General features: G+C 38.2%; 1 protein-coding gene across 4 annotated transcripts; it reads left to right on the forward strand.

Moving 5' to 3' along the window:
- The first annotated feature begins 158 nt into the window (after positions 1-158).
- On the forward strand, positions 159-26083 carry adgrd1 (adhesion G protein-coupled receptor D1). 4 transcript variants are annotated; one of them, XM_037257823.1, is made up of 26 exons: positions 159-515; positions 617-653; positions 1161-1277; positions 1837-1935; positions 3459-3581; positions 3684-3860; positions 5276-5533; positions 6414-6481; positions 7124-7270; positions 7357-7407; positions 8261-8384; positions 8627-8734; positions 9568-9643; positions 10404-10545; positions 18257-18330; positions 18927-19050; positions 21004-21107; positions 22070-22181; positions 22296-22449; positions 23413-23479; positions 23688-23754; positions 23908-23999; positions 24081-24207; positions 24285-24326; positions 24475-24567; positions 24647-26083. In XM_037257823.1, exons 1-26 carry the CDS (start codon positions 462-464, stop codon positions 24740-24742), a joined length of 2733 nt encoding a protein of 910 aa, XP_037113718.1. In that variant the 5' UTR covers positions 159-461; the 3' UTR covers positions 24743-26083. The 4 variants fall into 4 exon arrangements, with proteins under 4 accessions (XP_037113718.1, XP_037113719.1, XP_037113720.1 ...); XM_037257824.1 differs by having other exon boundaries at positions 8264-8384; XM_037257825.1 differs by lacking the exon at positions 1837-1935.
- Positions 26084-26177: the final 94 nt, after the last annotated feature.

Consider the following 26177-nt stretch of genomic DNA (forward strand, 5'->3'; position numbering starts at 1 on the left):
TTAAGAATAAATCTCTAAATCTGACGATATGCTGTGTACTCTATTTGGGTGGTAGTCCATCCCGCCATCCCGTACGCACAAATAACGTCATCTACTCTCAACTCCAACGCCCCTCCTCACAAGTTCCAAAAATTACGTTTTCCCTTCCAAAGTTCAGTCCAAGTCAGTGAGGCTGCACTCCTCGGCACACCAGAACGACTCCTATATGTATATTGGAACAATCCTTACGGATTCTATTTTTTAATTTATTATTACTATTATTCTTACTATTGGACGTTTTTTTTCTATGTAATGAAATAACTATTTACTCAATCAAACACTTTAATTTGAATTCTTCTACATTTTGGGCAAGTGCCTCATCTAATGTTTCTTGGAATAATGGATGACTTCTGGATTCGTTTTTACTTGTGGATTTAACTTGATTGGTTTTTATACTCTTATTAGTTGTCCCACTAAAAAACATGGCGCTTTCTGTGGGAATTCATCTATTAGCAGCTTTTGTTACATGTGTTAAGGTGAGATATATTTTTAAATGTCAACAGTATTTACAGATGCGCTTGCAATCTGCTCTCGTGGTAAATGTCAACCAGTACAAGTCAGTTTGGTTTCTTTACAGGTTTATGCCCAAGTCGTGCATCACCTGAATCATCCAGGTAGAAAAAATTTAATTTGTACGAGCACATACACTTTTTTCTATGTCACTGTTCCGGGGGTTTTGCAAAACCATAGGCCGAATATGTGCAAGGATTATGAGACTAGAAACTTCATCCATCCATTATTCTTATTTTGTTACCAATATCATTATGTAACACTGCATGTCCTCATTAGAGCATCCCAGTTGACTTTGGACAAGAGGAACATAAACATACAAGCATGCACTCTCTCATTCATAGCAATGGATAATTAAATTAACTTTGGAACAGGAAGGATGCAAGATTACTCAAAGAAAACCCACATTCGAGAATTAACATTCAAATCCCGCACAGGAGGGGATGAGCAGAGATTCCAAACCAGAAACTCTTGACTATGTCGTGATGCGTTGTTTTCAATGTTAAAACATCCTCAAAGAGTCAGGGAAATGAATTCTGATTAACGGGATGCAAAAAAAAAAAAAAAAAACCTTTGGAAAGCCATGTTGACCCCTGAACTGTTCCTCCCAGGCCTCCAGGTGTTGTCCACAGCCTCACATTATTGGCCTCTTGACGCTGTGGATGGGATCCATGGATTGTGGGACCAGATTGGAAACAGACCAGGTTATGTTAACGGAAATAATATAAGTATGTGTATCCCTGAGGAACCTGTGCATCAGCAAAGTGTCCTTTTCTGTTTGAACTATGCATGACTTCATTTAACTGTTTTTCCAACACAATCATCATTCCTTTTGAAAATGAGCTGATGTGATTGATCAAAGCTCTTGTGATAAAGGAGATACACTTATGTGATATGCTTGTTTATTGAAATATCTGCTCTACTCAAAGCATTAAAACTATAACGCCAATTCCAAAAAGATATGACAAGTAAATTGATGACATTTGGGTTTTTCTTTTTTTCCGAACAATGGCTATAGCACATTTTAGCTATGATGTCATGTTTAGTAAAGAGATGAAATTGAAGAGGGATCAGGTATAGACTTGAGCATGATGTGTGAAGCCACTCACACATTGAGGAATTTCCTCATTTGAGGAGTGAATAGATCCAAGTCACTCAGCTCTGCATCACTCTGTCTCATACCTGCACATCATGTCCCTCTCATTGTCTTTGTCTTTCACTGTCTCCTCTGCTATGTGTCCATTTAGGTGTGAATCACATCACTGTCTCTCCATTGTCTCTGTCCAGCTCTCAGAATCCACAAGCACACTGTGCTCCCTTCCTCCCATAACACTTCCTATGTGTATACCAATGACTCTGCCTACACTAACATTTCTGCAACAGTAGGTGAGAATCTGCCCACTGAGACATCCATATGTACTGTGTAACACCCATTGCCTCCTGTTGTCCTTTCTGCACACGCCTCATCATTTCTCACGGTTCCCTTTGTCATGCAGCAAATGTTAAACATTGTTCTTTACACCAACCAACAGTTGTATTGTTGTTAGGTCAAGAAACAGTTGGATAGTGACCGAGTTGAATTTATTTTGCTTTCATACAAATATCATCACCATGGATGTGAAATAATGCAATCAAAATGTCTTTGAAGTGTACACTTTCTGCTTTAATTTAAGACAAAAAATATTTACAAGAATTACAGACACTTTATGCAGAGGAGAATTTTCAGGGCACCCTATATGGACAACGGGACAAATAATAACAAATAGCAAACATAGCATATCGTTTTTTTCCCTAAATTTATACTATCAGTGACTCCCCACATTTTCATTATTATTATTATTATTATTATTATTATTATTATTATTATTATTATTATTGACCACTCAAAAGTAAGGACAATGGTTTGCTCTCTTTGCTGATGCAATGTTAATGATTCAAAAAACAGGATATTTTGGTTGCTAAAAAGTGATGGTTTTGGACATGCAAGGATTCTGAAGATGTATTTTTATTACTTGGGTCAATTAATAGGTTGGCATCCTATTCGTTTTGTTGCATTTGGATTAAGTTTGTTACGATTTTCAGGATCTGTTATTTAAACAGTCAGTTTCCATTAGAAGTTACACATTGCCAGGCCATAACGCTGTTCCTTTTTTTCACCATTCGCCTTTCTCTATCGATCATTCTGAAACAAGTTGGGTAAATCTGTTGAAATAATCTAATTCCAGAAAGTCGAATGTTAGTTTGAAGCTATTATTCTCAGCTGGTGTGTCAGGACCCAAAAGTGGGTCACTGACCCATTTTGGGTGGGTTGCAGGCACTGCCTGCCAGGCAGCAAGTAAAAAAAACAATACGTATATGCGTAAATGTTTTTGTTTTGTTTTTGGTACAGTGCAGAGGGGCACAATACGGTACATATTAGGAAAGGAACAACAAATGTTTCTTCCTTGTGTTCTCGGCACTTCTTAATTCTGTTAACAAATACAGTGGAGCTCAGCCTCTGACTGCTGCACGTATTCAAACTCTTTTGAAACTATTTAAAAGTATAATGTGCTGTGCTCGTGTTTTCTGAGGCCATATTTAAACATTGCTTTTCCCTTATATAAAAGTGGGTTGCAGTTTGGCAACAATAGGAACATTTGGGTCTCAAAGTAACAGGTGAGAACCACATCAATTTTCTGTGGTCATGTTTTTGTGGAACAAAAAAACCTTTCAACCTGGATAGAGATTTTTTTAACTCCATTGTGGTGAATAAAGACAAAGTCAAAATAATACAATTTTCTAAATATTATGTACAGGACCGAACAATATAGTTTACGTTGTATTACCTTTGGAAAAACTCAGTTAATGCAAGTGGAGTGTTGTGATCACGATGCCTAAATGCTTAGGTCTGTTCTTGATTTTTGCCACAGATATTGTTGAAGGAATGGTCAACAATGGCATTTTCCTGAATGGAGACAACGGTGGTACCTTTCTCCATTTTGGAAGCTACCAGAACTCTTGCATTAGTGACCCTACGCTGTGTGGCCCTGATGGTAGGTACTAATAGAGAGAAGGTGTTAGGGAATAAGGTCTATCAAATCATACGGCATCTTATTTGACATGTTAGATATTTCTGCATGTGTCTTTTTTTACAGGAATCACCTTCTCCTTTTTTTGGAAGAACCATGAAGCAGAATCCCGTTTTGCTGTAGCATCCGGAGGTAAAGTCATCTCAAATGGCTTCTCGGTTTACACCAACCCGCTTGGAGGATATGTGGAGTTCTACACTCGAGGCAACAACCATCGATGGAAAGTCAATATCAAAGTTCCAGGTACTACCAATAGATTGGAGTTGATGCAGTGTTTCTTGATTTTCAACAATAAATATTTTATTACTTTCATAATTGCACTGACACTGACAATTACATCACAGGCGAGAACTAACTTGCTCAATAAGATAACTCAGGCCAACTTTAAACTCTAAATTGAAAGCTTAAAGGTTGCAGTACAGTCAGTCACGAGTGTTTATCATCCAGAAACCTGTTTTGACAAAACAGGATAAAACAAGATGGACATTTATTTTGAAAAGTTTTTCTCTCACTGATATCAGATTTTTTGTTTTATGCACCATTGCAATCACATTTCACTGTTGAATAAAATGCTGGGTTCCAGCAGCTGAGTGGTCATCTGGTTGTCATCCAGTATGACGTGGACCTTTCGGGGAAAGATGTGTTGTCAAGGGAAAAGGTCTGCGAGTAGATAATAGCCTTCAGGTGTCCTGTGACAGACCTTATTAATACTCAAGTGTCACAGTGCATCATATATGTTTTACAAGGTGAAAGTTTAAATGGAAATAATAGCTTGGCAGTGACACCTGGTTTTGATTTTACCCACAAAAGATGAGATATACTTTGGTTTGACATGTTTCGCAGACAGCTAATGCTGAGACTGAAACTGATGTTGTCAATTAAGTGCAGAAGAAAGATTGGGTTTATAAAAGTGACTGAACTCTGTAGATAGAGATACTGACAGAATATAGACATGACATAAAGTGTTGCAGAATGTAAAAAAAAGATGTACTTTTCTAATAATCCACAGAACCTCGAGGTACTCAACAAGATATAAGAGATGATACTTTGGTATATCTCTAGAGTTCGAATGACTTGTTTGCCCGGTGTATAACTGTTACTATTATTTTATTGTTCTGTTTTGCTTGAAACTTTTTGGTATATTGTACTAATTTAAGCGGAAAATGGGCAACACGGTGAGCTGGTGGTTTGCATGTCCATGATTCGCAGTTCTGATATTAAGTGACTGAATTCCGGCTCTGACCTTCTTGTGTGGAGTTTACACAAGTTTTCTCTTTGCTTGCCTGTTTTATTTTTTCTTTCCACAAACATCGGGTTCATCTCACTTACCAAAAATATACATATTGGGTTTAACATGCTTATCTGAAGTATCGAAATTGCCCATTGGTGTGATTGTGTGACTAGTTGTTTGGCTTCATGTGCCCTGTGATTGGCTGGTGACCAGTCTTGGTTGTTGTCTGCCTCTTAACCAAAGTTAGATGGGATAGACGGTTTGATACAGAAGGTCACTATTAAGTGTATGGACAATGGATAATGATTGTCACATAGAGCATTAAAAAGGGTCAAATGTCACCTTGAGATCTTTCTAACGAAATACTTTGTGAGAGGATGAATGTTATAGAATTCGAGAAGAGTGATTTGTCATTTTTGTCTCTCAGGGCCTTTTTGGACCCATATTCTCTTCACATGGAAAAAGACAGCGGGTCTGAAGGTTTACATAAATGGCACCTTTACTGCTGGTGATGAAAGTGGCAGCATTTCTGAAAACTACGGCGACCCCTACCCTGACCTTGTCATTGGAACTGGCAACGACAAGACCTATGGCCATTATGTAACAGGAGCCTTTGATGAGTTTGTCATCTGGGAAAGAGCTCTTCTGCCCAGTGAGATCTTTCTCTACTACAGTGCTGCTATAGGTAAGAACACCACATTATGGAAAACGTATGATAAATGTCATCCGGTCCAATTTCAGTTGCTCTAACTCAGAGGTGTCTAAAGATTTATTTATCTATCACTTCTTTGGCAGGGACAGTAAAACATGGTTACACGCTTGCTTATAGTTTATAGCTAGTGCTAATGCTCAACTTCAATCCACAGTTGGGCTCTTTCACAACACTGCAGCATAGTATAAAATGTCCGCAAATAGCTTTTTAGTAATTTTCAAAATGAATGCCATTGTGCGCATAGTTCTGCCTTATAAGTGTTACTTTAAACATGCTAAAGTATGGTGGGTTGCACGAGTGAAGGTCATTTCATTTTATTTTTATAACACAGCAGGATGGATCTTGAGTCTCATTTCAATGGAATAGAGCAATTTGTGTCCACATTTGGCATGTATCAATCTGAAGATGTATGGCCGATGTTAAAAAAATTTAGTCTCTAATTACAGTTGTCATCTAAATGAGCTGATCAAATAAAAATAATTGATTGATTGAGTTTGTTCTAAAAATCTAAACATTACAGATTGAATGTTACAGTTACAAAAAAAAATGTTGCAATGTTACACTAAATCAGAGGCAAACGCTCAGGAATAGCTCCGTCTAATAAGTGCATCCATATTTAGGCATTTGCGGGTAACTGTTTTTATTAAATCACAACAAAGACATAAAATGTGTCTTGGCCTTGCAGAGAGGCCATTTTCAGAATATTTTACTGCTCTTGTGAAAATTGTAAGCTCGTTCTGAGTACATGCCATTCTTTGCTGCTGCATGAGAAAATCTGTTGACCTCACAGCTGGTAGTCTGGTCAGGTTAAATCTAAATAAATATAAAAAGGATTTTGTGTTAAATTTACCAGGTCATGCTATAGAGTCTGCCACAACGCCGAGTGTCTTCAAAGAACTACCTTTCACGACGACAACTGTGGTAAGTTCATCATCAGCTATTTTATGGGGTTTGGCATCAGCACTGCATGCCAGTGCTATTTTTATAATAATACAAATTATACCAAACAGTGATCTACTATATGAGTCATGAATTAAATTGCACACTCTAAAATGCCAGTTTTGTCCTCACAAATAAGAACATTATACTTGGAAGATTGTTGGCAACCACATCCTGACTGGTGAATTTCCACAATAAGATCTTCATCTTATGTTTGCGGCACGTTCCACATCGAGGCTTTTGCTACGTATTTGTTCAGCACGGCATTGCCATCAAAAAGCACAAACAGAGAGAATGGTGCATGGCCGTAGTGTGTCATCTAAATACATAATTGGTGTTGAATTACTGTAAAGAAAGATGCAGAGAGTCCCACAAACTAAATCTTCTTGAAAATATTTGCTGTTACTCGTGCTTACTCAAAACATCCATTTTCTTCTATTGACCATGTTAACATCCCTCACCGTCAACTAATGTGCCAGACTACAAAAAAAGCAACAATAACATAATTATGGGCATTTATCTTTTCATTTATTGATCTTTTTGTGTTATGCATTATCCATGTAATTTCGGAGGAACTCCCTGCCCTTGGTAACGGTCTTGTGATTGTAAATGTTGTTTCCTCAGAGAGCCGTTGAAATGAGTCCTCCCGTCATCAGCAGTAAGCATGAGGTCCGAAGCTCCCAGGATCCCGAGTCGATTCCAGTTTTGGGCTTTCTGAAGGCTCTACCCAATAGGACCATTCCTCATAACACAGCCAGCAACCTCACACAGGTCTCGCAACCGTCCAACACAACAGAGAAATTGTCATAAACCGACAATGTGATCTTCCTTGTTGTCATTCATTTCACTGCACGCAGGCTTTTCTCAAAAATGTGGAAGAACTGCTTTCTTTTCCTGGTCTGCCAGAGGTAAATGAGTTCACACTGTGCAAACATGAAATCACCAAACAAAGCAGCAATGTGTTGAATACAAATTCAAGAGATTTTGGGAGCTTGGTGATTGTCGGAAGACTATGATACGGCATACAAAAACGACAGGCAAGAGAAAGTCGAAAATAGCACTTGTTTGTTTAAAACACCTCCTCATCGATGTAATATACTGTAAATGTGTGGCTTCATGTGCTATAATTCCTGGCTCAAAAGTCATTCCACATCCAAGCATAATAGTGCCCGAGGAAAGTGTGCGGTTTCAGAACATTGAGTGTTCAAAATAAACGTGCTTGTTTTGGTTTCTGCAAACTGAAACAGATGTTCACATGGGAGATTGCAAAAGATAGTCGTCAATGAATAGCCTTACCTTCTCCGCTTTGAGAAACATCATTGGTAGCTTTTCATGCAAGGAGCATTTTCAGTATCCATGAAGATGTGACAAAATCATTTTCATACTGAGCGCTCGAAGTACACACAAGGTAGAATTTGTTTGCAAATTCTAAGGTTACTATTTAATACACATGACACATACTGGAGGTATGCCACAACAAACTCAACTGACCAACTTTTTCCCAGATGCAGGAAAGCTGTGTGTAGTGCTGAATCTCCCAAGATTTTACAAGCTACTAATTCGCATTTGTACACTGTGTGATTAGACACATATTGTTAACCCAGGAATTAGTCAAGTCATTGACGCTCGTATACATGGGAGTGGGGGATCTAATAATAGGCCCTCCTCTAACATGCCACATAAAATCCTAAAATACGATGTTTCATACTCTGACATGAACTAAAGCGAGGTTGTAAAATAATGCAAGTTTATGTGATGCAGCAGTCCGGCCCTGTGGTCAGCGGTTTGATCGAAACAGTGGACCGAGTAATGGACCACATGGTGGTTAACTTGGAGCCCAGCCCGAACTCTCTCATCTCCCTGGGAGGAACATCATTTGTTGCAGGTCGGTACCATGTGAAAGGTCCAAAAAGTGACTCACTGTTTGTAGTTTGTGCGGCAAGACAGTTAAGACAAAGGGACATGGAGCATCGAGCTGACATCATTGGTTTGATTATTCAGCAAACGAAAGCAGGTCACAAAAATAGCTCTCCACCTTCCTTCTCACCAGTGTGGGTCGATTTGCCACTAACACGAATGCTATTACTTGCTCTCATGGGTTCTTCTTTTGTCATTGCTGATCCACAGATTATACTTTGATGAAATTGCCCCAGAACTACAATTTGCCACATTACCGCTTCCCCACAGAGGGAAAGAACTACATATCTGTACCCGGGGAGGCTTTCACCATGCAGTGTAAGTGATCTTTTATGTAAAAGTCACAGCTTCATGTGGTTGCGTCGGAATGTGTCATGCACTCAATCCTTCACTGATGTTATTTGCCTCTAAATTACTTTAAGATTTAAAACTAGTGCCATGCTATGGCTTAGAGTGTCAAGGATCACCTTTGTTCGCCTTTATGGTGTACTGTAGAACTCCAGCTCTGACTTTAAGGCTAGTAATTACTCTTTCATTCAGAACAGCAAGAATAAGAGACAGCACATTTTTCCCCACTTCCCTCTGTCGTTAAAAAGAATGAGACATACGTTTAGGCATGTTGGACTTTATGTATAGGTCACTTTCCCCTGCCTCTACTTGGCCGCACACAAATTGTGTTGACCTACAAAGAACATTTCGGATGGCTTTTGAATTTCACAGTTCAAGAAATAATCCCGCAAGCAAATGTGTCGGACACGGGGGGTTAGATGTGAACCAAAGTTAGTGAAACAGGCTTAAAAGCCTTTGAAAAGAGGAAAGGGAACATTAAGGACTTCCTGCAGTGCCATTGTTTATTTTAGAGCTTTAAGGTGGGACCATTGTGGATGATATGTCAGATTAGGGGAGGGTGACTCGACCCCCTGCTCTACTGGTGAAGTCATTTTCAGCTCTCACAAGATTTCCCAACCAGCACATGCACAGCTTACAGACCTTTCCATTTCACTACTGTGCAAATTCAAGTGTTCTTTTTGGAGGCCGGTGTCAGCATACGGCAGCAAAGCAGTGTTAATTAACTTCTCTTCTTCATGAGTATTTTAGCAGCACTGCTTTACATTCTCAGCCCTCACTTGTCCTGTTTTTTTTCTCATTAGCTCAAACCACCATCGTTGGCCTTTTTTACCACAACATGCACAGCTACTACAAAGAAATCAGCCCCGTCAAGACCAGGTAATAAAGAATGCAAATGTTTCTGGTGATTATTGCAGCCAGTTGAGCTTCAAACTTGGTACTTCCTGTGGGGGGGGTCAGGTCCACTGACTCTAAGGCGCCCATGTTTCCTGAACAGCTCATGGCTGGAGTCAGGGTCTTATCTGTCCACTGGCCTATCTTCCATCTCACCACTCAAGCTCCACTGACTGATACACCCTGCTATTAGCGCAACAGCTCCATTACACCAATCCAAACCTTGTCTCACCCTGGATGCCAGCTAGTGGCAGTGAAGTGGATTGTTTAATTCCTCCTGAATGTGGCATAACTACGATCAAGCATTCACTTTTTCCCACAGACATACGTACTTGGTAAATTTATATTGAAAATAGGCATAATATGTATAGAGAAGATCCAGTTTATAATAGACTGTACCATTGGTCACGTTGTTAACTATGGTGAATGATGCTATTAGGTTGAAGGAAAAAAAATTGGATTTAAAGTAATTTGTAAAATTCTTTCTTCAATTTTGATGACGTTTTTTTTTTTCTTCTTCTCAGGGTCAACCATTTCATCATGTGCACAAGGAATATAATAATACTGATGATAAGAATAACTTAAATTGGTGTCTTTGAAGGCAGAATAACTTAAATATACTGGGATTTTCCATTCATCCATCTTCTGTCCTCTTAAATCACTTCCATTTGATCAATTTCTTGGCCTTACTGTTTTACTGTCAACTTTCCTCATTGATACATGATACATTTTCTATGTCTTGTAGGATTAATGAAGCTACTGACTTTAAGGATCATAAAATCCAGGTAGCAAGCTGCTTAATTTCTCTAAATGTGGAGCCATCACCAACCCTGTCAGTCAACCTCTCCGGGGCACCGCTCATCAAGATCGTTCTCAGCCACATCTTGGTGAGAATCAAACATAACACACCAACTGTCATGGTCTCCTTGTTGTTGACTCATGTCTTGATGTTCCATTAACTGTGGGTGAGTCAGTCATACCGGGAAAATGCCGTGCTTCGTTTTTTCCAGTTTGGCAGATACAGATGTAGGGTGTGGGACACCCACCTTATCAAAGGGCTATGATTTGCCTGTGGTTACAGTAGATGGATGTCCCTATTTGAAATGTACAAGTTCTATTTCTGGCGTTGCTTTATGCAAGAAGATGGGTGTAAACCACTGACCAAGACTATTGCAACTGGGCATTCGCTTGCACAAAGAGCAAAACTTGTAGTAATTTCCTTCACTTTTCCCTCATGGAGCGGATGGCTTCCAGAGGGCGAATTGATTATGCACATTTGACCTGCAGCCTTATGGTACTCTGAGGGAAGCAGTAAATTTCTGTTCTGAACAACAATTTCCTCACTACTTTGAAGACTGTGCCAGTTTCCACACAGAAACAGATTGAAACTCGCCACAAAAGTTACTTGAAAATGACCATCATATAATATATGGCTGCTTTCATGGGTAGAAACGTGATAGCTTTTATCCTTTGCGGTCATTAAAATTAGCATGCTATTTTTTTTCCTCATTTAAACATGGTATTTCAATAGAATTGAGGGTTTAAGCCCCTCTACTATAATTCTGCTCAAACCCTCCGTACAAAACACATTCATTTTGGTTATTTATTAATTGTAAAAGATTAAATGGAAACAATTCAGCTGTGTTGAGAACAATTGTCCTTGATGGGATAAATGTTTACCCTGCAATGACACTATATTTTCTGTGAGAGAAGCCTTAAAATCATCTGAGATGTTTACCAGCCCTGTTAGGTGTTTGTATTTTACTATGGAAATGACCGCTGTGAGACAGATTACTCATGTATTAAGTATACTGCTGTCATAATATAAATATGCTTTTATTATTCAAACTTAAAACTGGGCCAGTTCTTTTAAATTTAGCTAGCATCACTTCTATTCACACAGGAATGTTGAATAATATTTAATTCCATTTGATCAAATGATTTCAATTTAGCTGCTCTGCATTAGGCATATGTTTAGCCCATCGAGAGTTGGTTTTTTTCACACTGCTCCACAGCACTAACCTGTTTTAGTAAAAGTACAACTGTTTCTGGAGTAACTGATGGACATGCAACCTGCCTTCAACCTAGGCAGGAAAGACAGATCTGAAAGTAGCTATTTAGATTGCTTATTATTGTCTACACCTCAGATATTCTGTCGTGGCACCAGCGCACAAGTGTAGAGTTTGCGATCTGCAGCTCGACCTCTTTGCTTATCGTCAGGGAGTTGACAAGCACCCGCGACTTCATTAAAAGGTGAATGAATGTCCATGGAAGAGTATCAGCTTTCTCTTAAGTCTTTCTTGTTGCTACGGTTACAGTTTGGTGGGTTGTCACTTGCATGGTGCATAGGTTTTGGTTCCAAATGTCATCTATTTTCCTTATCAGACTCATGTCAGGACTGAAATTACTTTAATGTCGGTTGATGGAGTTACCAACCTTGAGTCATGGCAGGTGTGACGCTGAATTCAACACTGAAAGTTTGGTGACCCTGCACTCTTTGATTGATGTTACTGTAACAGCACAATGAGGTCACGCCATTCCCGTAAGGGTCAGTCATGCATTGCATGGCACCGGGCTGACCAAGTTTAGTTCCCAGAGAAAATGTTATCAGGACTTCAGGAGGCCCACATGCTTTCTCACGCCACTCAACTTGAATGTTGATTAGAACCTGGCACCATCAGAGATTTATTAGCGCTGTCTGACTTGTTCGGATGGAGGTGGAGTTGAGGAGGTGGGGAAAGGAGAGTGGGAGAATTTGGGCTCTGTGGTTAAACATTAATGCTTGAGTAAAATTACTGACACCTCCTGGACGTCTCATTCTCCTCCCTCAAAGCAGCAAGACCAAGTAAATAAATGGAAAGACTTACGTACTTCAATAGCAAAGAAGATTAATGAGGTCAAAAAATGAGAGGCTCGGAAAAACAGATTTTGATCCTGTCGTATGGGGACAAATGGTGACAGGTGAAAAAAGTTCAGATCAGCTTCAATATGTCCAAATGTGAATTTGTAATTTACCTACACTAATGTGGAAAAGTTGGCTTTTCTACTTGGTTTTCCTCATAAACCTTGTTTGAGAGGTTATTATATATTTGAGCCAATAAAGCCCACTGCGACGTCAATGCCTAATACAGAACACATTACTATGACAAATAGGGGTGGAGCTAGTCACAAATTTAAAAAAAAACGCTACTGTGATCTACAAAGCGCACGCGAGACCCCACAAACACAGCATGGATTGTATTTTCCCTTGTGGAGGCAGAACTTCATCAATGGAGCCATATTACACTCCGATCCAATTGCAGATTGCAAAACACAAATCCCTTTATGTAAATTAAATACAACTGTTTACTGCTGCTCGTTGAGGCTCATCCGTCTCCTAATAGGAAAACAAGTTACCATTTCAAGGTGAACAAAACCTAAACATCAGATTTTGAGCAATAATTTATCATTGAGTTAAAATTTCTTAATATGTTATCAAATAAATATAAAATGATGATATTTTGGTAAAATGCTGTTTAATTTTAAGAGCATGAGTTCAGTCAGAAGAAGGCGGTTTGAAAGTAAGCCTCTTACCAACAATGACAATTTTTTGAGTACTGCCTCTGTTACAAGCACCGCAGTGGCCAATCCAAGGTTTCTGTGAGATCATGGTGTATGATTCCATATGTTCCTTATTCTCAAATGTCTCTGCCAAGACTCAATATGGCTCTACTTACAAAAGCCAAAGAAACATTACACTGGTCACTTATGAAAGCCCGTGGGGATTAAAATGAATGCATTGGTGGGAAAGTAAAAAATGTTCATGCAAACTTTAACTGTGCAAGAAATGACAAAATAGGATTGACCCCCACAGTTGTTTTATTTTGCCAAAGTTTCCTTACTCACGGCCTTCCTATCAACACTTCATGTTTTGAGTGTCCACTTCAGAGACTGAGCCATAACCACAGCTGCATGTCTTATAATGTATCCCTTGACACAATGATCTCACTCGGGACTGCGTGAATTCAAATTGGAAGTCCATATACTGTATGATGATAAAAAAAGACTGACCGGTATTTCATAAAGTGCTTTTTACACAAACACCACAAATGTTTCTCAATTGCCACCTGTTATTGTATTTAGTAGACACACATATCATTGCACGAACTAACCAAATTCTGCCCATATTCTTGCAACACAATTAACATTTGTGTTAAAATGAAATTGTGTGATTGGGGTTTTGTTTTTGTGCGATTAATGAAAAAACACTTGGGCAGACATATAATAACTGCAACAGATACCACAAGTTCACACAAATAGCTGCCAAAAATAAAAAGTTTTGTCATGATTCATAATTTCTTCTACATCCAGAAAGAAATGAATTACTGTAGATATAACACGAGACCTTTAACCGAGATGGGAGCTTTGGGACTTATTAAATGGGATTTTCCGTGTTGAATCGAAATTGCTGGCGGATGTGAAATCTGTCTGAGAGGCAGATACAGTTGTGATATTTTCGAGTTGTGTTCAAGATGGTTTATGATGTGGAATTGTTTTTCTGATATTAAACATTGCGGCCTAATTACAAACATAATTATAGTTCGAGAGCAGAAAATACTATAAAGATCACGTAACTGACCTTCGGTGGACAAAAAAAAAAAAAAAGAATTTATATAAGTGTATTTGAAGTTTCAGCTCAGGTTTCAATTGGCCTCAAGTTGGTCAATGTGTTAAGACTTTAAGAGGCATTTATTGTCACTTTGGATACTGAGAAGTTTTACCAAAGCCAATCGCTAGCTTTTCATTCTGCCAGTGGTCTGACCCAGATTCTGGGACATCTTTGTTTTACGTTACTATTGCTAGGGTGCAGCAATCATTTAAGAGTGCTTTTGTTGTACATTACTGTCATTTTCATCCCTTATTATTTATCATGGTCATTCTGCCACTTTTCCTCATTGATACAGCTGCTTGGTTGACAGGAACATTTTTACCTTTATTCTCTTATATACTATATAGTATACCTAAGACATTTAAATGTGATGCCCTTTCTTAAACCACACATGTTTAATGTTCTAAATGTATGGTTCTCTAGGTCAGTGAACTGCTTGACCCCAGTCAATCAAAAGACATACACTGATAATTCACATTCAGTCACACCTATAGGCGAGGTAGAGTCTTCAATTAATCTAATGTGAATGTTTATTATCAAGTAGAAGGTAGGCCAAGGAAAAACAAATCTCACACAGATAGGCCCCAAGTTGTTGTGTGAAACTTTTAAATGTGAATCAGATGAGCAAACCACATGCGCCACCATGGCGCTGATATCTCTTTGGAACAAAATACATTTATTTGTTCTCGGTCCTGTTTATCCTCATGGATGATGTGGCTTTAAAACAATAGTCATTGTTAAATTAAATTTTTTATTCTATTATTAAATTGAAAAGAGCAGTCAAGACTTGATGTCAAAGTAAGAGCCGTAGATATCACGTCAAGTCAAGTTATGTTTATTTGTATAGCCCTAAATCACAAGCAGTCTCAAAGGGCTTCACATAGACAAAAATTGACAATTATTCTCAAAGCATCCCCTGATCTTAAGCTCACAACAAAAACAGCAGAGAAGCGTTAAAAAGCTGTTTGACTCGCTTTCCAAATCTTCTCTATTATTATCCTGTCACTCATTAATGTCGAGTCTTTTTTTTCATTTTTGGGTTTTACAAGGCTCAGAGGAATTTCCACAATGGTGTTTGCTTGCCTTCTGTTGTTAATAAAGACTTGGAGCAACCAGCTGCACTCTTGGCTGGGCGCTATTGAGGCCTTATAGGGCACCCGGGAACAAAGTGGTGTGCTCGGCCAGATCTCTAAGCGCATTTTAACACTCACCGGTGACTTTCGAAGTCCTGCATCTTTGCTCGGATAACAACTCCAAACCACATTCTGGATCTACCACAAGCGGAGAGTTGCTTGAGAGAAAACTAAGCCAAGCCAAGCTGCACATGTAGTAAAAGAACAGAGGGGTGACAAATTAAAGACGGAAATGTGAATACTTTGATATAAAAATAATGAATAAGGATGTTTCCAGAGAGAACCCTGAACGGTTCAAGTTGTCACAATGGGTGGAGTGGGAAAAAGTGACTGTTGATTAAAATAACAGGAAAATGAACAAACAAACACTAGCAATAATCAGTGGGAGGAACAAAGGAAGCTGGACAAGACCCAAGGAGTGAATCGATAAAACATAATCATGAGTACAGATTGTGCAACCAGAATGCATCACTTTTAACAATCAAAGTGTAAACAACCAAAGAACTTGGAAGGAGTAGGAAAAAAAACATTGAAATCACTCAAGAGTGATATTGTATCATCCAAAAAACGTAGTTTCAACAATATAGTGTATGCTCCTTTAAATTCAAGCACACACCATATGGTAAATCAAAACTTATAACCAAATTTTTTCATATCCATCCATTGTCTACATATGGCATGTGATGATTCAGGCCAAGGGTGAACTGGAGCTGCTCACTTTGTCGGGATGGATCCGGGACTGGTTGCCAGCCAATCCCAGGGCACTTCTTTAAAATCACTAATTAATCAGTTTATCAAAATTAACCATTTATACCAAACTATAAAGCAACAACAAAAAAATGATACACATATTTTTTTTAATACAAACAACCTTCTGTGCTTTCCAATTTGTTTCAATGTAAAAAACAGTTTTGATATTTACTTAAAAATCTTTGTTGACTTAATGCCACCTCAATACCAAAAGGTATGCAAAACGTGATGCATACCCTTCACACACATCTCAATAAAACAATAAACTCATTGAATACAATACCCAAATAAAGATAATGTTAAGATATTGATGTCTTGAAATGTATATTTGTTACCATCTATGAGTGTTAGCATGAATACAATTTGGGGAAACTACAGACTAGCGACCAAGGGAGCAAACATGAGCTCATTTTTGCTCTGACGTTGCACCATAAGTGGAGAAAAGCAAAGAAACAGATGCTCATTTTCTGAAAAACTTTTACTGTTGTACTATATTTGGATTTTAGTTAGAAAAATAAAAAAATAAAAAAAATAAAAATTTTCTTTACACATACTCATTTAGCTCTGGAGCACATTCAATGAAACAAAATTACCCACACATTTCACAAGAATACATTTTAGAGAAAAATTTATCATACTGTCAATTTCCAAGGCCCACGCCTAATTGTTGACATTTTGGCATTTTGAAAAAAATGGTTCTCAACAGTGAGGGAACAGAACTGTACCAAAACCATATGCCACTTGACCCACTGAAGCTGTTCTGGCAACTCCCGGTGACTTGACACCTCTCGAAGTCACTGAACATTTTCTTTATTAAGTCACACTTTTTTATGTCTGAGCTTGAGTATGACGCATGCCAAGACTTTGATTGTTGTGGACACTTTCCCACAAGGAATGCTTTCTATTCAGTGCTTGGTTTGCATAATTAGCCTTCTTTCATTGCACTGCAATTGCGGAAAACGAATATAACACAATAAAGTGGCACTTACAAAGTGCCAATTACAGCCTGGCTCTCATAAGTGTGATTTTATACACACCAAATACAAAGGAGGAACAGATCAAAATCTCAGTAGTGTAGTCAAGTGAAGCTCCTCAAAGCTTGCTCTTATGGTCTAATAAGCCAAATAAATATCTCTCCATACAATCTTGAGGGTCACACTCGATCAGAACAAACATAATGAGAGCGAGAGTGGTCCCGCAATGAAGTCAAGGTGTTGCGCTATGCGATGTAATATGAATGAATCACTGGACTAACAGGCCAGAAAATGGTCTGCCTGTCAATTTCACTCTGACTTGCAGATTTCCATTAGGAAATAGTGCAGACACAGTTCATGTAATGATTTGACACTGAAAGCAGGAAGAGGTGAGCAATTTCGGTCTACATGTGCGGCCTGCTGAGTAAGAGTTGCGCTTTGACCAGAAAAACAAAGTCGGTTGCTGCGCACCAGTCATTAGGTCACTGTCTTTGGGGACTACAAATCTTTGAGTTACAGTTATTTTGTAAAAAGTGCATTATAATCAATCAGCATTTACTTTTTTACTATTCTGGTTGTTGTCTGTCATATCAAGTGTATGTCTATCAAAAAATACAATATACAGTTCCCGCCATGATTATTGGCACCCCAGGTTAAGATGTTTTAAAAGTATTAAAACAAATTCAGTCTTCAATGTATATGAATGAAGTATACGCTCACGCTGAAAATTGTAAAAAAATAGTTCACTAGACGGCCAACTCAGTCCCCAGACTTTAACCCTATTGAAAACCTGTGGAGTGAGCTATAGTGAAGAATGCAGAGTAGAGGACGAGAGGATTTACAGAGATTGTGCAGAGAGGAATGCTCAAATATCTCTATTTGTATATTCTCCCAGCTTGTGAAACATTAGGAGAAGATTAGCTGCTGTTTCTGACAAAGGGGGGTTGTACAAAGTAATAATGTCAGTGGTGCTAATTATATCTAAATATGGGATTCTGAATAAAATAGAATTTGTTATGCTTATGTTGTTGTTTTTTTACACGTTACAAGGCAAAAAAAAGCACTTTTAATGGTCATATATTTATCTTTTCAGAGTGAAGAACAGAAGGAACAAGTGTTAAATCAAACCAATAAAGTCTTCCTGTACTGTGCCTTCCTGGACTATAGGTGGGTTCATGTTTGTGACTAGACATGTTTGTGATTTGCATGCAGTTTTTTTTTTTTTTTTTACAAGAACATCGAATGGATTGTTCTGATGTGTGTGCGTGTGTTTTACAGAATGTATGATTTTGTGCTAATCATACTGTCGCCAGTAAGTCTTGAAACTGTGCATGCATTATATATTAACTGTAACCATTACCAATGCTAAAACATTCCAAATATATTAGTGGCATAAGCATTGTGGTGGTTTGTTGCGCTGCTCATACATGATTCATGAATATGGCCCTGGTAAATGGAACAGTATGATTTTTTTTTTCTTAGTCAATTTGCCACAGTTTCCACACATTGAAACAAACCACTGCTCTTTTTTTCTTTGGGAGTATGTTTGTGTCGTCTATTTTGTCTGACTCTCCTTTGACCCTGAATTTAAAAAAGAAAAAGTGACCACAATGGGAAAGTGCCACAGCGAGTTCAGTGGAGATAATTCTGTCTCAAAATGGGTCACTGTGTTTAATCTACGCAAGCAACAAAATGTCACATAAATATGTTTGGTGGTAGTTATTTTTGGATTGTAAGTAACAGAAGGTCTTTTTTTTTTCCAGTTCCAAAGAGGGCATTTGGTCCAATCAAGGTTGTGTGCGTTCAGAGGGAAACATGACATACTCTGTGTGTTTGTGCAACCACCTCACCAACTTTGCCATTCTTATGCAAGTGGTTCCCTTAAAGGTATGGCTTTAGTCCTGAACATTTAAGTCCCTTAAGTTAAGTTTGGTGTGTCACCAGACCAGTATCAAGTGGCATCCAAATAGGTCTTAAGGAATTCTGCCTTTGTGCCCTATTTTTCAGAACTCTAAAGACAGAGTTGACTTCTTGCATGTTTTGATTTTTCTTTTTTTATTAATGTTGCATTTATTTATTTATTTATTTATAAATGTATTTATTTATCTAATTTTAAGCACACATTATAAGCACAGATAAATAATACAGCATGATTTTTTTTTTAGTTTAATTCTTTTAATCAAAATTCTAATCAGTGATAAAACAGTGCCAGTACACTGTATATGCTTTCATTATATTCAATTACAGTATAACATTTTAATTATTATGATTATCTTTCTGTTATGATGAAAACAAATCATGTTTCTACTGTATTATTGTGAGGCATATAATGTCACTTTCAATGTAACTTGAAATAACCATATGTGGTTTTTGGGCCTGATAAAAGGCAACAGAGCAACAGTTGCATGCTGTGTTCACTTGTCGACAGCGCAAGGACGTGGATGAAGAGCAGACCTACATGCATGTGTTTGGAAGATACAAACACAATTCCCATTTGAGAGAGCTAATGCAAATCAAAATCTGCTGCACATTAGCAATTTTTAATCTAATTAAGCAATAATATGTAAACATACTACAACGATAGCCAAAAATGAATCAGTTCTGTTTCGGTCTAACTGGAACCACACGTAGTCCTCCCTCTTAGTGTTTTGCTATCTGAGATGCAAAAAGCCTCAGAATGAGGAGGAACGTATGTATATTGTTTGACTGACAGGCGGCCGGGGTGGGAAACGAGAGACAAAGTAAGCACAGCGCTTGCTGCAAATCACGAGCAGACAGTCTTTCTGGCAGCAATGTTGAAGGATAATGATACACGTCATCCGCACAGCCTTTGCAGGCTTTTGCAAATTTTGCACGGTTATTTAAGCTAGTAACAGCGTATTTACAGTATGTAGAACATATTTTCGAAACTCTTAGGTTTGGAGGTCGTGTGCGATTCAGTTAACTTTCGTTTAGTGACTGATCTTCAAGGCCCATTTGCTATCATGAGCAGGCCTACACAATCACTATGTTGATTTCACTGCTGGTTTTCTACAGAACTACTGGAGGAAACCACCATTGAATGTGGTTGCTTGGGTCACTACAACGGTCAATGGTCTAGCCCTCAAGACCACAGTGCCTCAAGAAGCCCACTGATGGACACGAAAATTTACTGATCAAACTATATGGTTTATTACGGCAATCACATTCAGAAACTCATTTCCAACCGACATTATTTCTTTAACTATTTGCATCTAGTGAATGCTCAAATGCCAACACTATGTACAGTATGAGCGACTGGAGTATGGCCAGTAACTCCGCTTGTTCATTTTAAATAGAGAACCACTCAGCGGTCCAGTACCATATTTAAATGCTGAAGTCTATTTGATGCTATTCTTTCCCCTTAGTCACTCTGTAATTTGCGGTCTGCCTCATCCTTCAGCTGCAAGGGAATGTACCACATATACTTTTTGGGGATGTCTAAGACTACTCTACTCTGGTAATGACAAGGCACATATGAAGACAGTTAATAGAGAATAAAACCCAACCTCTTGAAATAGATCAGACTCTAAAATAACATTTTGTATGAAGGCCTACCTCAATGTATGAATGAAGGAGTACAACGGTGTCAGTATTCACTAAAATTCACTCATTGCACAACAATAAAGATCGATAAGTATGTGTATTATGTACTTTAAGTGATTGACAAGTTGACGGCCATGATTATTTTTTTTAGAATGGTAACCATACCTGCGAAAAGAATTCCAACCGTTTCGTTGATTTACTGACTTGTCAACAAAATGCTGTCATAAATTTCTTATGTAGCGCATTGTAAATCAGTGCATGCGTCTTTGTGCACAGCTCACCACGGGCCACCGGGTGGCACTGTCAACCATTGGCTATGTTGGATGCTCTATTTCCATTTTCTGCCTGGCCATCACTCTCGTCACATTTGCAGTCCTATCGTGAGTATCATTATCATCACTTTGAGATTTATGTATGTTTCGTACACTGATGTGTGAATATCGCCTTATGCAAACCTCCGCTTTTAATCACTTGGTTTGGGTCACATTTGCACCCGATACTAAACTTATTTTAGTACATGTACATACAGTGAAGGTAAGGTGTGAAATTGTGACTTTTTAAAAAAAAAAAGATTTTGTTGTAATACTATCCAGATCAGAATATTTTTAACAACTCGGGGTATGTTACCATCAGTGACACAATATAATGGAGAGCAAAGTCAAAAAGGAAGAAAAAAATTAAATTGAAAAATTTGGTGTTCTACAGCTCACCCCTGACCTTTAATACCTACTGTTAATATATAATTACCTGAAATACCTATCTTAGTGTAGTGTTTGGTGCAATGTTAAGAATATAAGTGTCAAACCTACATGAAAATGGATAATCAAAGTCAAAGTCAAAGTCAAAGTCAGCTTTATTGTCAATCCCTTCATATGTCGAGACACACAAAGAAACCGAAATTCCGTTTTCTCTATCCCCCGGTGACGAGACATACAAGTAGACGACACAAAATAAAAGCAAGAAGGCACAAACAATAAATAATACACAAAAAATAACAATATAAATAAATAAATAAAATGATCCTTCCATCCATCTCTTGATCGCCCCATCTGTTTGTTGACCCACCCATCCATTCAATTTACTTGATTAAAATTCATTCAAATTCCACATTCTTCTTGAAAGTGTGCAAATGGGATTCGAATGCAGCTCAATATTTCCTTGCATGTGTGAAACAATTGCCCAATCATTGCCCTCAAGAGCATATGAATGTTTAAATGTACAAAATTCTGAACAATGAAGGTCACTTTTTCTACTAAACTATGAATAAGAAGATATTCAACACATTTTAATATAATTTAATCAACAATTTGAATGTCTGACTTCTCTTTCTGCTGCTCTGCAGGTCAGTGAGTACCATTCGGAACCAACGCTACCACATCCATGCCAATTTGTCTTTTGCCATCCTTGTGGCTGAGATCTTGCTGCTCATCAGTGCCAGCTTTGACCCGGGAACGGTAATTATTGTAGATACAATTTTGGTCACTGTGGTTGGTCACTGTGACAGTCTCAGTGATGATGAGACAACAAAATGACATTTTCTTTACCAATATTTATGTGCCCTTTGCCAGCTGCCTTGTAAGATCATGGCGGTCCTGCTGCACTTCTTCTTTCTGAGTGCATTTTCCTGGATGCTCGTGGAGGGCCTCCATCTCTACAGCATGGTGGTCAAGGTGTTTGGTTCTGAAGGCAGTAAACACATATACTACTATGGCATTGGTTGGGGTAAGTCAGTCATTAGTGGGTGCGGATTCACTAAACTGGTGCCATTCCGTTATTGGCTGCACTTCGAATGAGTCTTCACATCAAGTCTTTACTCTAAATGTGATTGAACTATTTTACTCATCACATATTAGAACTGAAAAGGAAATAATTGCATTCATGTTTCAGTGTACATCTGTTTTGAATCGCATTCCACAGTATGAGTTGACTCTCCGGATCTTATTCTAAAATAAGATTCTTGGATATTTGTCCTGTATACCATTGCTGCGGCTGAATGCCCCCTTCCCCATGTTGAACCAATTAGTGGCAACATTATGCTTTTTTCCCCTATTGCTTCATTTATTCCACCCTAGAGTAGGTCTTTTTATGTGGTCAAATGTAAATTATGCTTAGAAGACTGGTTTGGGAGTCGACATCCATGAACAATGTGCCTGCAGTATAAACAGTGCATTTCATTGAGGCTGGAGTTTTTATCTACTTCTAGTGCTATTGTTTGAACCTGGTGTACTGTACAAAAGAACCTTTGAGCCTGACAATGAGTAACAGTTACTATGTTGGGCATTATCTTCGATGACATAACAATCAATAGGGTCATAGTGCCTGTTAACTAGTTAATAATTTTGGAATTAGAACTTATTGTGCCAATCTAAATACAATTCTGTGTCATCACCATGATGTGTATTAATCAGTAACTGGAAATAGTTCCTGGAAAATACACAACAACACAGTACATTTGTATTGAAATATATTTTAGTAGCTATAAAGTTTATGACTATCAATACAATAGTCCTGTGCAGGGAAAGAATAATATGAACAGTGTTAAGGAACATTATAGTTATGTATTTGCCAAATAACTGTCAATCCTGATCATATATTTTTTTAAATCTAGACTTAATGATCCTGCGATACATGTATCAGAATTTTTTAAACAGTTAAAGGTATATTTTACTTTTTTTTTTTTACTAGGCTCTCCACTGGTGATCTGTGTGGTATCAATGACATCAGCTTTGGGCAGTTATGGCGAGGTTGACAAGTAAGTGTAATTTGCATGTAAGATGGAAAAACAAACGTCACTGAATAACACAGAATTTAATTAAATACTCCATCGTGACTTAGTGGCATTGCATCATCATCATTTGAAGGCTGTTGAAAAATTGCTTCTTACACAGAAACACTCTAAAATAATAACATATAACAAGGCAACATAACATGCCAGGTTTCCTCTGCCATTGCTTTCTCAGCTGCTGGCTGTCCCTGAAAAATGGAGCCATCTGGGCCTTTGTGGCACCCGCTCTGTGTGTCATTGTGGTAAGTAAGTCATTTACATGTTTTTTTTTTTCATCTGGAATCTAAATTTGTTGTAAAAATCTTGTCTAGCCCAGCTAGTAGAAACCAGTTGTCATTTTCTTTCCTTATATAGTGTTTCTTAATCTCACTTGTTGTTTCCTTTCTGATTACCAGGTAAATGTTGGAATTTTGATCTCGGTTACCAGAATAATATCTCGTATCAGTGGAGAGAATTACAAAGTTCATGGGGATGCCAATGCAGTCAAGTGAGTGTGACTCTGTTCTCCATCGGGATTTTCTGTAGTTATTATCAAACTACGAACTAAAAATGTGGTTTGTCCTTTAAGGCTGACTGCAAAGGCTGTGGCAGTGCTTCTACCTATACTTGGCATTTCCTGGATCTTTGGAGTTTTGGCTGTCAACACGCACTCTTTGCCATTCCTTTATATATTTGCAATTTTCAACTCTTTGCAGGTAAATCGCTTAACTTTCCCCCAAAGTTTTAAAGTTAAAAATCCTCCTAAAGTGACTACATTCTCCTTCCTTTGTAGGGTTTCTTTGTCTTTTTGTTTCATTGTCTCCTTAACTCTGAGGTATGTTGCCTAATATGTGAAATGTTTTGGTCATTTTTTGTGTTTTCTTTTGTTCAGCCTCGTGGGAGGCAAATCTCCACACACCCTCAAGCAATATTGAATTTGGCCAGAATGTCCAATGGTGTAATGTTGTTTCCTCTCTCTGTAGGTCAGGGCTGCTTTCAAACACAAGACCAAAGTGTGGTCTCTCACCAGCAGCTCTATGCGAAACGTCAACGTGAAGCCCTTCAACTCTGACATTGTGAGACCTTGCGTGCAACAGCTGTGCAACTGTTAACTACTACTTGAGCTAAATACTCTCCCACGTTTCTCTCTTGTAGATGAATGGAAACAAGGAGGGTGTATCCCCCACTAAGATGAACACATGGGACAAAAGCACCAACTCGGCCAATCGTATTGACCTCTCGGCAGTGTAGACCACCGCCTTGTCCATGCGTGGACACTTGTCGAGAATGACATGCAATGACCTGAGTATTTCCACGCTAGTTCATATGATCAACACCCACCTCAGTCAAGTGAAAGGAATGCCAAGTGGGATGATGTGTAGCTCCACCTTTAAAGACAAATCGACTCGCCTTAGGAGTGTCTCTTTAATGACATTGTGTTCCCGCCGATCGGGTTCAGTGAGGTTTCAGTGATACAGCATTATTCAGTTTCTGACTCGGATACTCTGCGCAGCAGAGTGTCTATATTTATATGTAGACTTGTCTATATGTTCACAGCAGTTTATTTGGCTCAAGTTTATTTCCAGTTTCTTGCAGAATAAGATCTCCTGCTTTGAAATGCCTTACCTTAGTGAGACGACAACAGGGAAAGTGACCTAATTAACTTTGTACTTAGCTACCTTCAAAACAATAATAACATGTCACTTTTGGAGATGTTACAACACAGTCAACTGTAAAATAACACACCACGACTCTGCAGTAAAATGAATTACATGTCATGAATGATATATTTATTTTGTGATTGGAAGATCTGTGTCATGTCCTTTACGATGTGTAACAGCTCAACAGAAATCCTGTCTATGCATCTTTTGTTTGCATTCTTGAAATGAGCTGATTGGTATTAGCAATACCTCACATCTTGGCAAGATGCAGTATGGAATGTTCTCTTAAGAATAATGAATGATTGTGTGTTTTGGACACGTTTCTGTGAAGTTTTACAAAGTTCTGACCTATTTCTAGGGCGATATTTCATACGTTCTGTGTTGAAATTGAAATGCTATGTACAATGGGTGGAACTGTGGATGACAGGTTAGCACATCCACCTGACAGTTCAAAGGTTATGGGGTATGTGGAGTTTGCATGTTCTCTCTGTTCCTGCCTGGGTTATTCTGGTTTCCTCCCACATTCTAAAAATATGCATAGTGGGTTGATGGAGTAGTCTGAATTGTCCATAGGTGTGAGTATTTGCCTATTTGTGCCCTGCGAGTGGCTGGAGAAACCGTTCAGGGTGTACCCGCCTCTCGACCAATGTTGGGATAGGCATCCTATCGGTGGATGTCTACAACATAATAGCAGGATTGTTTTTTTTTGTTCATAACTGTGAGAATGACAGGAGATGACATGTACATGTCATTAATCTGTATCAACACTGTACCAACAACAGAATAAAAATAACGGATTTGACTGTAAATCTCTAAGCAAACACTCACATGTCAGATTTGATTATCATTGTCATTCAATTTTGTTTGTGACCTTCATTGTTTTTTAAATGATGGTACTATGGTTTGTGCGTTCAACTATCTTTATTAAAAATGTTTGAGAAAAGAAAACTGTGCCTTATTCTATGACCAACAAAATGGTAATAATTAACAGTATTCTGATTTTTGTTATAGTTTGATCAAGTTGC

Source organism: Syngnathus acus, chromosome 9 (genome assembly GCF_901709675.1).
Source record: "Syngnathus acus chromosome 9, fSynAcu1.2, whole genome shotgun sequence".
NCBI classification, from domain to species: Eukaryota; Metazoa; Chordata; class Actinopteri; order Syngnathiformes; family Syngnathidae; genus Syngnathus; species Syngnathus acus.